Here is a 12,952-nt window from a genome sequence, read left to right on the forward strand (position 1 = left end):
TTATCAGTTTGGCCCGAAACTCGGACTCTGTCGAATCTCCAATTGCGACCTTTGACTCGAGTCTAAAACCTTGAGTTCCTGAACCCTGAATCCTAATCCAAGGACATGGTGTTTAGCCCATGGACTTAAATTCTCACTTCTTCTTTCTTTGTTTGTTTTTTTTTTTGTTAAATCAAAGTAGGTGTTGATCCATTAAATAATAGAGAGGGGCATATAATACATAGTGACCGCCCATATTGGACTCGTCATAATCGAGTTACTGCCTAGAGATTTGTAAAAATCTAGAATCTTAAGTAAAGACGTCTGACAGTAATGTAAAACAAGTAACCTCGACACTATCAGGAAATGAACCAGATCATACCATTTTATGCATCAAGCTTCTAGAATCTCTTTAGGTAGAGGAGGTATCTCCGAAAGCACGATTAACAAGCAATTTGAGACCAAAATATAAAAGATTAAGAAGCAATTAAGATATATATTTATGACTGAAAAGAAAACGATTACAAGGTAAAAACAAAACGGGGTGTCCCAACTGATCTAAACGAAACGCTGGACACACAGAAAGGGGTAAGCAGTAGAACCGTATCTTCAGATTATCACAACTATAGGCTAAAGAAACTAGATGATCACTACAAAATTTGTTTCACCAAAAATATGTCTGAAGATGATATGATGAACTTTGTCCACCAAATCTCTGATATGTTGAATCAAAATCTTGATACACCAGGGAACATTTCACAGAGCAACGATCCATTGCCTTCCACAATCAATGATATGGTTGAATTTGATGCGAAAGAGAAGAATGTTGGAATAAAAAATAAAATAAAAAGGCGCCCTTTCCAGAAAAAAAACGCGGTTTTGGTTTTGGTCTCGGTCCCGGTCCCGGTCCCTAATAATAGAAATAGGAGAGTCGTTGAAAATGACGCTGTGCTTCTTCTCCATAACCGGGAGCGCCCTCAGACCTTGACCCCCATCTAAACCCCTCTCTCTCTCTCTCTGCATAACATCAAATCTCATTGTCTCTCGAAGCTTCGAATCTTGTTCGTTGTGCAGAGAGAGATTGAAGAAGAAGACGACGAGAGGCGCTCTCTTCAATTTCTCTTATCGGCTGCAATCGGACAATTATAGGATCAATTTGTTGGTGACGGAATGGGTTGCACGTCGAGCAAAAGCGTGGACTCGAAGACGAGCAGGACGGCGCGGTGGCGATCCACCGGCATTGTTGGTCTCCGGGACTCTAAATTGAAGGCAATTCCTCTCTCTCTCTCTCTCTAATCGTTCGTATTTGTATTTGGTTGTATTTATGGGATGGATTTGAATTAGCGGAAGGGGAAGGGAAAGGTGGGGTATTAAATGTTGGGGAGGCTAGAGGTGCAAGGTTGCTGGTAAAATTTTAATGGAGTTTGGTATATATTGGTGGTTGGTGGAGTTAATTTTTTTCTTTTTTTCTTTTCTAGTTACAAAATTAGAGTAAAATATTGTGATGAAATTAGTTTTTATTGCTGTTTTGATTGAATATGGTCTGCTTCAGATTCAATTGAAGTCGAAAGAGAGCTCGATTTTGTTGTTATATTCAGTTAAATGAGTGATTAATTGGGTGCAGCTATGTAAACTTGAACCTTTTGAATTAGCGGACTAACAGTTACTGCACATTTGTGATAGATATACTGTACTGTATTGTAGAAATGCATGGATAAACCCGTAGCCTCTGGTTTTTGTATGCTCAACTTTTCTAGATACTAAACATGAGCATTGCAGGCAGCAGGTTGGTGGTATTGCTTTGAATATGTTGGTTGTTTATATTGTCTGTGTACATATTCTTTGTTCTTTACTTACCGGTTAACTTTTTCTGGAGCAGACATTTCCAGATGAAGTTCTTGATCTGGAGAGATCCGTACGCACTATTGATCTAACGCGCAATAAAATTGGTAATCTATTTTTCTCTGTGGGTTGTGAGTTTGGTGGGGAGGTTTACTCTGTACGGCACATGATTTTCCATTGAATTATCTCTGAAAAAATGTTTCAGTGAAATAAATTTTAACTTTAGAGGTTTTCATCAGGCTTTGGTTTTCAAACTTTAATATTATATTATAAAATCTAAAACGATGAAGCCATAACAGCTTAGTATTTATTTTACTCCTGTTTTTCTGCATGCAGTTGATATTCCTATGGATATTGGCAAGTTAGTAAACCTGCAACGACTGGTAAGAAATCATGTACTTCACTTTTGTACCTGTACTTCCCTAAGTTCATGTTGTACAAACAATTTTATCATAAACAATCTGCTATGGTATCAAACTGGATTGACAGCAATTGATTATGGTTCACATGAGCCATATTTTCTGAATATTTAACAGTTCAAATTTGAGTTGCTCTATCTTTCAGGTCTTAGCTGAAAACCTCATTGATCGACTACCAATGCATGTGTCAAAATTAGAATCTCTAAAACTTATGACACTTGATGCAAATCGAATCACTTCCTTGCCTGATGAATGTAATTCTCTTCTCTAAGTAAGATAATGCCATGTCAAATTTAGTACCTTCAACTTCATGGTTATGTCTGCAGATATCATGAGGTCTGTTACTTCCGTAGACTTGTATCATAGGTTCAAACTGACTAGTTGTATGCTCTGTATGGCTAGTGGGACAGCTGGTGAGGCTTGAGCGGTTATCCATCTCTAAAAATTCTCTATCATACTTGCCTGAGACTATTGGAAGCTTGCGCAATGTACGTGCTTTGTCCTTTTCATTTTTATGGAATTTGCAACTATTGTTTCCTACGAAAATCCAGGATCTTATATGGATTTTTGATGCAGTTACTGCTGTTAAATGTATCAAACAACAAGTTAAAGTCTCTTCCAGAATCAGTTGGGAGTTGCTTCTCTCTAGAAGAATTACAAGCAGATGGTGTGTTTAAATTTTTTGCTATTATTCTCTCAAATGATGTTGGTTTTATATGCTGATGAATTGTTAATTTGTTAAGTTTTGAATAGTAGGTTGATATCTAGGGTCTCAACTTATCCCTTTCTGCATACACGGAACTGCATAGTCAGAATTTGATATAGTGCTCTTTCCTATAACCTTCTAAACTCTGATTGTGTTTGCTTCAATTATTTTATTCAGAATTGATCGTCTTGTTTTTCTAATATGGTTCTATGGCTGAATTTTTTATATATTTTATTTATTTTATTTTAGGACTCACAACTATCATGATTTCGGTTGCTTCAGATAATTCAATTGAAGATCTTCCTGAATCCGTCTGCAATCTTGTTCACTTAAAGTCACTTTGCTTGGACAATAATAATGTGAAGCAGGTATGATTTTTATAGATCACACATTTCATCTGCATATTAGGCTGAAAAGTGGAACTATTCAATGGACTTTTGGTCTCCACGTGTTGTATTCCATCTGTTCCCATTTTCATTGGGTGGTTATGTAGAGTTTTGTTATGTGATGTTGTGTGATGGCTAAATTGAGACATGGCTCCCAGCAAGAAAACCTTTTACCGGTCGTACTAATAATAGAAATACATTTGGATTTGATATGCCTTGCCTTGTATATTAGTGGTTGGAAAATATAACTGCCAGAGTTTACTACTGACCATTTACCCTGCAATTTGAATTGCCTGAGTGGCCAAGCCTTGGTTGACTGATGACTCTCTTGTTGTATAGATACCTACCAATCTATTGAAAGACTGTAAAGCTCTGCAGAATATTTCCTTGCATGGAAATCCTATATCAATGGATCAGTTTCAGCAAGTATGTCACATGTTTCTTTTGTGGTGTTTTACTTCTGCTCCCCCGCCCCCGCCCCCCTCTCTTTTTTCAGCAATACTTATTTGTGTATTTATGAACATTTACCTCTGATACAAATACAGATGGAAGGATTCCAAGAGTTTGAAGCAAGGAGGAAGAAGAAGTTCGACAAACAGATTGACTCAAATGTAATGATCAGTTCCAAAGGCCTTGATGAGGGTGTTGATCATTGAGAATCTGGCTCTGACATTTGGAAACAGTAAGTCTGCACCACACTCACTAGTCTTTGCACCAACAGTTTTAACCACCAAACTGTCTGTATTTTCATGAGGGTCGCGCTGACGCTAGACTGCCTTTTGTTCCTCTTGCTTTTGTGTGATTGACCTGATAACTTTTACGTCTGCTGAACTGATTGGATGACAGAAGTCAAGTTGTCGAGGCCATTTATATGTGAAAGCTGGGTTTGTTTCGTGGATGCTGTAAATTCATATAAGCTTTTGCTGTAGCTTGGGACGACGACATTGCTATTTATGACTGTCACATGCAAAATAAAAAGACATTGAGCACTTGTACTGTTTTCTTCAATACTTGCCCCTTATTGGCAAGCATGTATAGAAAGGGTGGGAACTTATTCAAAGATGTAACTTAATTTTTTGGCAAGCATCTATAATTCTATTGGTACAGAGAAAAGTGATTGAATACAATGAAATTATTGAATGGTAGAGACTGAAAACTGTGAACTCAAAATATGGAGCTGAAATTTCGAGGCGTACTACATATCAATCTTAACCAAGGTGAATAATAATATCTTCTCTCTTTCCCGAAATAATTACTATTTAGTCCATTTTGGCCTTAGTTTCAGTCTAGCTCGGCTTCGGTGTAGATGTCAATTGATGAGGTTAAATGCATATGGTTGAAAAATTCGTCAAATTGAGATCTCTCAATTCATCGACATGAGAACCAGTTTTTAAAAATTTGAATTATTTCTCGAGAGAGGCCATATTAATATTCTCTTTGTTTTTCCAATGTGATAAGGTGTTCCGAATCTTATCAAGGAATATACAATAAAAAATAAAAAAAAAGTAAAAGATTCTATATAAAACGGCAAGGATCTTCTAGAAAGGCTATATCGTCATGTACCGTAACGTCATAATCTGATTCTGATGGTAACAACGAAAGATGTTAGAATCACGTTCTCAATTTCTATCCACATTAATAATAATCAAATATGGAAACCGGAAAAAGGAAACAGACAAAATCGGAGGGCGCCTAGTAGTCCCCGGGCCCACTTTCCTCTACCAAAACGCCACGTGTCAGCTCTCATAAGCTCCAATGAATCACCACGCGACCCTTCATATACCTCTCATTTCTTTTCTCAAAGTCCTACTCTCTCTCTCTCTCTTTCTACGTCCTAATCTCTAAGAAGGGCATTTTCCGTAATTACCAACCAAATACGTGTCCCTTTTCGCTGTTTCCGTTCTCGGATAACCACTTAACAAAAAAAGACACGCCTAACCCTACTTTGCCCCCTTTACGTTTAATCGCCGCCCCCCTTTTCGATACCGATCAATTTTCCGCCCGATTCGTCTTGATCTTCCCTCTTAATCCCCAAATTGAGCCCAGATCTGATCAATTCGTGTTCTTCCCAACCGATTGATCCCAGTTTCGACCCCCGCCGTTTCCCAGATCGGATTGTAGGGTTAGGGTTTCAGGAGATCGGAGATCTTCGTCTCTGTTCGTAGATCTAGGCTTCGATTTGGTGGGTCTGCAATTTTGTTTTGATTTTCGCTTTGGATTTTGTAAATTTGTTGAGGAAATTGTTGTTTGGGATTCTGGGCTTGTTTGGTTTATAGATCTGTTATGCCTTGATGGTGTTCTATGATAGATCAGGTGCAATTTTCGTAGATCTAGGGTTAGGGTTTTCAGAAAATTGGGGCCTTTGTTTATTTTGTTGAATTAAGCTGGGTAAAATTCAGAATTTATTCGAATAAACACCTTCCTTGTGCTTCTAGTTTCCAATTTTGTGATCAGCTTCATATCTTTTTGACTTTTTTTTATATTTTTTTGTTGACGTATGAATTTCTATGTTCTAAAATGATTAAAAATTAATTTAAAAATAATAATTTAGGAAATTAAAATTAATTGCTCCATACACACATAGATATGGGAGATAGCAAACGTGTTCTTTAGCTCAATTGACTCCCTTCTCCAAGGAGTCTTGGCAATAAAAACGCAACCTTTTATTTTACCAAATTGCCCTGTAATTTTAACCTTGTTGTTTCTCTAAATGTAAGTGGCCCCACAATTTCTTCGAATAAAATGCTAATCATGATCACACACAATCTGAACCCTGTCATAACAATAATTGTCAGCGATTTGATAGTACATATGGTTTCATTAAATAACATAGATAGATACTTGCTTGTAAAGGTTCAAGCTTTAAGACTAGTTTATCGAAATAGTACATGATAGTTTGGTTTAGGGAAGTTTGTGGATTACTCTGTTTCGTATGGAAGTACTTAGTTTACCCGCTTAAGTTCTTACATGCTTCTAAGATGTATTGAAATATTGATGAAAGCTTCCTGCTTTATTACTAATACATATATGAATGTTGTTTGATTCCAGGTGTAAGATGGTATTGAAATGTTATAGCCTTTTGTCTTTTACATCTTCTATAACCTTCTGTTATCGTTGCCCTGCAGATTAATATGGTACAAAAACGTCCTCTTGATGACGAGCAAATATTTGTTTCTTTCAAGCACCCAAGACAAGTGGGACATAGTAAAGAGCTAGTTTCTTTTTCAGAATCTGTTTTTGCTGGAGATGTATCCAAGCCGCAGACTTCAGGTGAGGGATTATAGTCTCTGTTAATATGTGAGCTTGTAAAAGAGGGTTCTTCTGTGTTTTTGCTTGTGCGTGCAAGTGTTTAAGCGTGTCTTTAAAGACTTGGAAGATATTGTTTTTCTTTCTTTTTCCCAGTCATGTGTCATCATATGCTCTTATTGAGTAGGAACTAAAGAGGCTTGTTCATGTAAACTTTTATCGGAACAGATTCTAGATATGGAATTTACGTGGGTTATTGAGAAGACGATGAATTTTAATTTGCAAACTTAAAAGTGTCATATTTTCCGAGTTTTGTTATAACCTCTTATGGTCATAAAAAGCTTAATCAGCCTTTTTTTTATTTTGGTTATATAATTAGCTACTGAGATAAGTTCTGATGTTTGATTGGTAGAGGATGGATCGGAAAGATGCAACACTGGAGGTGAAGAGAAGCTTTCTGGTGATGTCTTTACTAGTCTTCCGAAAGTTGGGGAGGACATTAATGCCAGTGCACCTGGCAGCTTTACTATTTCCTCATGGACCACCAGCACAACTCGCGAAGAAGATTCTTTTCCCCAAGCACCATTTCATGGATTTTATTTCCCAGAGTACTTCAATCCAGAGCGCCCAATAAGGACTTTGGCTTCCGAGGATATTTATTCTTTTCTTTTGGATCACCCCCCGAGGAAGTCGGCTTCCATTGGACCAGAGCATCAAGCTGTTATTCCACAATGGGGCGCACATGGAACTAATAATACTGCAAGTTATTTAGATACGTTTCAAGCAGTTGTTGACTCTGACCTTGAGAATGATAAACGACTGATGGGCACTTGTGTTATTCCAATGCCTGATTCTGAATTTTCAACTGACCGTGAATGCATAGTTGGAAATGGTAGAACTGATTGCAGCTGTGAAGATAAGGCTTCCGTCAGATGTGTCAGGCAGCACATTCTGGAAGCAAGAGAGAAACTTATAAAGGACATTGGGACAGAGAGATTTGTGGAGCTAGGATTTTGTGACATGGGAGAGCAAGTGGCTGAGAAATGGAGTGACGAGGAGGAAAAATTATTCCACCAGGTTGTCTTCTCAAATCCAGCATCATCGGACAAGAATTTCTGGGACAATCTTTCAGCGGTCTTCCCCTCGCGAACAAAAAAGGAGATCGTCGGTTACTATTTCAATGTCTTTATGTTGAGGAAAAGAGCTCGGCAGAACAGATATGACCCGGTAAACATAGACAGTGACAATGATGAATGGGAGGGGAGTAATGTTCATGGTGACAATGAACCTGGGGTGACAGAGGATGATGACTCGGTTGTTGACTCTCCTGGATATCAAAATGATCCTGGGTATAACAGAAGTTGGGGTGGTGATACGCAAGAGTATGATGAGGATGTTGTGGATGATACTTGTGATAACGTAAATGTAGATATTTATGGTGGAAGCATTAAGCAGATTTCAGATAGATGCCCCGGGAATTTGGTTAACAATGGTGGTTCCAGTCCCATAGTTCAGTTTCAGAAAGACATTGCTTGGGATGAAAAGGGAGATCAGGAGGTCCAAGACGATTCATGCACTTCCTTTGAGGCAGGGGCTACCTCGCAAGATAATCAGCTGAGGTCTGAAAATGGAGATCATTGGGAAGTTGGTTGTTTCAACGGGACTAGCAAGCTAGGTGACCATGAATATGTTTTGGAGCCTTGTGATGCTAAAGTTTGGGACGCTGGGTATTCTACGTGCCGAAAAAATAAGGTTGACTTTTTACCAACTTGCAATATGATTGAAGAGGTTTTTGGAAAAGATTCTTGGAATAACTACAAAGCAAGGGATGGTAAGAACTTGAGTTAGTGTTGCGTGTCCTTATCAAGATGGTTGGAAAGCAGCATTGAGGTGTTCATATTCCGTGAACCGTCCGAAAGTTTTTCCTCATAATTTTTTTTTTTTTTTTAATATTTTAGGTTAGTTGAGTTTTTCTTTTATGTACATTTCATTCGGTGGGAGAAGGAAGCCTAGCATTCCTGTGACATAGTGTATTAGAAGGTGAATCGTCTTCATATGTTTAGGACTTCCTTTTTTAATTTTCTTAGCTAGTGAGGAATTGGAAAGTTCCCCTCATACATTCATAAAGAGATCCAGAATTGTCATCTCTGTATGGTTACTGAAGATATACTGATATTGTAAGCTCAACTCTGTACGGCGATTCTGTGATGTAGTTTTGTATTATTTTCATAATGAGAAATTATTACATAAGATTTTTGTGTTGAATTATTATTGAAAAGATTACATGTTTTACAGATTAGGGAATTGTGATTTGTGAAGATAAAAAGCACCATCTTAAAGCAATGGTAAAGAGCAGAGTATTAGATCTTACTGTTTCAGTCAAAAAGATTGATGACTTCTGAGGTCATATTGCAGCATCACAGTGCTGCATTTCTTTTAAAGCAGTTTCTTTCAACTATTATTTGAAAGGTATACCACACCATTTCTATTGCAAGCTGACTCATGGGGACTTTTGGTCTATTTATCAGTTGACTGAAAGCTATTACACAAATGTTCTTAAGGATAAATTCACTTAACCCTTGTGTCTTTATGAAGTTGATTGTAATTTCAGCGATAAAGAGCATTTATCTTTGGAGCGAGGCCAGAATTTGAACCCGTCTTCCTTGTAAGTTGTAACTGAAGAAATATCAGAAAAATGGGTTTTGCAGAAAAAAGCCTGATATGAGCTATGAGCATTTGGTTTGCTAAAATTATGTGGAAAAGTAACAACAAAGCTAAAATGTCCTATATGAGCTAATCTTTGATTCCATCACCCACATGGCTTTGGATAAGGAATATGCAACTATGCAGAATAGACTTGCTTGGTTAGTGAACTAAAGGCATGCAACAAACAAACAATGTTAAAGTGTAGAGACTGACAGTGCTAGGAGGAGGAGGTAGCCAAACCCCCAACCCAACCTCCTCCAACCAAAAGACTATGCTAGGTAAACCATGGATGCCACACAATATGACCATATGTATATGCTACTTTATTTCTCAAAGGGAAATTACTGGTCACACCCTATACTTTTAGGGTGTCAACAGTTCAGTTCTTACTATCCTAATTTTAACAAATTACTCCTTAGACATTTAAATTTCACACAATGTGGTCCAAAATGACTACTTTATCCCCCCTCTCTCTCCTCTCCTAAAAACAAAGAGAGAAGCCAGCACATCTTACTCCCTTCAATTGAATCAAATTCATCGAAACTCAATTTGATCAAACAACAGCAAAACCCCCAAAATTCAAACCAACTTGAAAGCCCTAAATTGACCGGCGTCATGCACATTTAGCTGGTCGTCGGTAGAAGACACCGACGAGGTCCCACTGGAAACAGAGCTGGACGTAGATCCCAACCCAATCCCCTGATCATTTCACACTCCCTACGGCGACGACACCGACGACCGTGGCAGCGGATATCCCTTGGAGCCGCCATCAGAATTGAAACCCTAGAACCCGGATGACGTCCCGCTTATAACCGTCCCCAAATCCTTACTAACTCTCGACGAGCCACGCGACATCAGCTCATCAAAGCTTTTGTATCTCTTGGTCTTGATTGGCAGCTACTTGACGGCGGTGATGACGTTGCCGTTGCTGCAAGGGTTGAGTGACTTCTCTGGCGGGTCAGTTTTGGTCTTGCTTGACTGTGAGTGAAGGAACGGCGAGGCCGCCGTAGATGGACGCCGTCGTCCAGTCCCCGAAGCCTAGCTCTGCCACCAACTCCGGGTACGAGATCTCCATCCCCAACCGCCGTCAAGTCCTCATTCGGTGAAGACAGTGGTGAACTCAGCGTCTTCGAGGCGACGGAGATGATGGTGACTCGCTCAGTCGACTCTGTAGGGGAAGAGAGAGAGCGATGCAGAAAACATAATTTAAAAAAAAGAATAAAAAAAAAAGAAAGTGAGGGGTAAAATAGTCATTTTGAACCTATTGTGTGAAAACTAGAGAGAATAAGGACTAAATTGTTTAATTTAAAAAGCGAGGGACTGAACTGCTTTTAAGATAAAAATACAGGGTGTGACCAGTAATTTCTCATTTCTCAAATATATACTTGCAATTCTCTTTTTGAAGCTCATTGACTCGTTTGAGTGTCCCCTAAGCATTGCTGGTGGTGAGTGCTTGCTCACTAACACATGCACCATTATTACTCGTATGAAGAAAACACATGCATCTTGATGATTAGACTATATACATATAGGAGGTAGTGGATTTGTAGTTGCTTCATAATACTCACAAATACACTCATAGACACTATCATGTAAATTAGATTCAAAAAAAACATACTAGCAAAAAGTCTGGTAAAGGCAGAAGTCCCATTCATTCAAGATAGATACTTTTCTCTAGGTCCACTCAATTCTGGTTCTTTTCTCACTGTGAAGCTAATGAAGTTGTTGCTTAGTTCTCATTCACAGTAACAGCATTCAAGTAAAATATGCCCCAACCACCGCTAGATTATGATGTAATTAAAGTTTCATAGTACGCTTATAATTCATGCAACTTCATAATCATTTCATATTCTTTGATCATTTCTATAAATTTCTGCAAAAGGGTATGCTTATAAACAAGCAGCTAAAATTCATATATATTCAATATTCTGAAGTTATCTCTGGGATGTTCGGAGTTCCTGTCAACAAAGTGGGTATAGTTCAACAACTAGTGGGCAATTTGGCATAAACAAGCCTTCTAAGATCAATAAAATCATGGTGTGGCTGCCAAAAAGGCATTGCATTCTAATCACCTATACCATTCCCACTTCACTTTTTCCTGCCCTATATCATATCTAAAGCCTTCAAAAGTCATTCTAGTGAATATCTTCCAACCACATAGCCACAACTCCCAAGTGTCGTGTTTAAATTAGTAGGTGGGTTTAGTCCAAGTTTCTTGATTAGAGTAAGTTTGACTATGGAAATCTTTGAAAATTAGATGTTCAACACTATAAAACTTGATGAGTGATGAAAAACCAACTTAAAGTGAGAAGAACATATGGATAGTTTGATAAATATGAGAAGTGGATATACAGAGTAGAACAAGCTAAGATCGATGTATCCAAAAATGAAAGTAACTCAATGTTTCTCCCATAATGGTTTTTAGATTTGGTCTTGAATTGATGGTATGGAAGCTTGAGGAAAGCATAAAGCCAAAGTGGGCATCTTCTTATCCCAAGTGACTCTTATACATAATACAAGGTATGGCATGAAACAAGGAGTGGCCTGTGGCCATTCTTTCATTTGAAGGAGTCTAATAGTCGGTTTCAGCATCACTTTTTGAGGGCCATCTCTCTTGACTCCCAAGTCAAGTTTTCTGTGGGATACCATGCATTAATATCTCACTTACATATATACTTGCGTGTACGTAGTGTGTATATATATATAAACGTAATGCACAAATGTAGAGTATGCGTCCGGAAACTAGATCTCCATTTTTTTCGACTACTAGACATTGTAATTCGATGATTGAAATTATTTATTCGTCAGAAGAGTTATCTAAATTATGCGTAATATAAAACGGATAAAATTGAAACAATAAAATAATAGTATAATAACATTTAATTAGATGTCATGCATTATATCATCCGAGCGTGAATTTAATGGATACATTGCAGTTCTTAATGGCTAATTAATCATTACATAATTGGGACAACCATAGCAGTGTGCAGTACATATGCTAGGCCTAGTTTTTATAAGTAGATGCACATGTTCTTTAAGCAAAGAAGAATATTTTTACAGAAAGCTACCCGTGAGATGTCTATAACATTTAATCCATATAATGACATCTAATGAATCAATTATAAAACAAGAGACTAAGCAGAAAAGATGTGTTATCACGTACAGATGACAGAAGTTAATTACAGCTAAACATTGTACTAAAGAGCCGGCAAAAAGGGCAAAACGGAAGGGGATTTTGCAGTCGAGTGTGATTAGTTGTCGCTAATAAGACATTAACGTTGCGATTAGGGCAACGAGAGCCGGCTTAATTATGAATTATTAGGCCGGCATTGTTAGTGCTTCGCCATGCTTGCTGCCCAATTTCTGACTTTGTTGTAGGGCTGCACCCACAACTCTAGACATGCAGCATGTAGTAGTACTGGTTACTAATTTCTTAACAAATTAATCTGCTTGTCTCATGGGGTTACTAATTCTTAAACTAATCAGAAACATACTTTGTGTTAATTAACTATTAAAACTATATCATCCCCTACCTAAGTTAGTTCTGTTTCATTAGAGCCTTTTTCCTGAAGAAAGTCAATACAGTGGATCTACTAGCTAGGGTGGTGTTATATATTATCACTGTTCCAATAAATTCTCAATTCTTTTACATTGTGACAGTACTAGCT

The 12,952-nt window shown here is 37.9% G+C and overlaps 2 protein-coding genes across 5 annotated transcripts; both read left to right on the forward strand.

Annotated features, from left to right (window-relative positions):
• Nucleotides 1-561: 561 nt before the first annotated feature.
• On the forward strand, nt 562-4,472 carry LOC133745794 (plant intracellular Ras-group-related LRR protein 7). 4 transcript variants are annotated; one of them, XM_062173929.1, is made up of 10 exons: nt 562-1,248; nt 1,859-1,928; nt 2,158-2,204; nt 2,386-2,494; nt 2,643-2,728; nt 2,817-2,907; nt 3,196-3,314; nt 3,672-3,758; nt 3,878-4,014; nt 4,182-4,472. In XM_062173929.1, the coding sequence occupies exons 1-9, from the start codon at nt 1,150-1,152 to the stop codon at nt 3,986-3,988; spliced, it is 819 nt and encodes a 272-aa protein (XP_062029913.1). In that variant the 5' UTR covers nt 562-1,149; the 3' UTR covers nt 3,989-4,014; nt 4,182-4,472. The 4 variants fall into 4 exon arrangements, with proteins under 4 accessions (XP_062029913.1, XP_062029912.1, XP_062029914.1 ...); XM_062173928.1 differs by having other exon boundaries at nt 575-1,248; nt 4,179-4,472; XM_062173930.1 differs by having other exon boundaries at nt 802-1,248; nt 3,229-3,314; nt 4,179-4,472.
• A 659-nt stretch (nt 4,473-5,131) lies between these two features.
• LOC133743203 (uncharacterized) lies at nt 5,132-8,843 on the forward strand. Its single transcript, XM_062171057.1, has 3 exons — nt 5,132-5,514; nt 6,458-6,602; nt 6,991-8,843. The coding sequence occupies exons 2-3, from the start codon at nt 6,464-6,466 to the stop codon at nt 8,424-8,426; spliced, it is 1,575 nt and encodes a 524-aa protein (XP_062027041.1). The 5' UTR covers nt 5,132-5,514; nt 6,458-6,463; the 3' UTR covers nt 8,427-8,843.
• Nucleotides 8,844-12,952: the final 4,109 nt, after the last annotated feature.

Source organism: Rosa rugosa, chromosome 4 (assembly GCF_958449725.1).
Source record: "Rosa rugosa chromosome 4, drRosRugo1.1, whole genome shotgun sequence".
Lineage (NCBI taxonomy): Eukaryota > Viridiplantae > Streptophyta > Magnoliopsida > Rosales > Rosaceae > Rosa > Rosa rugosa.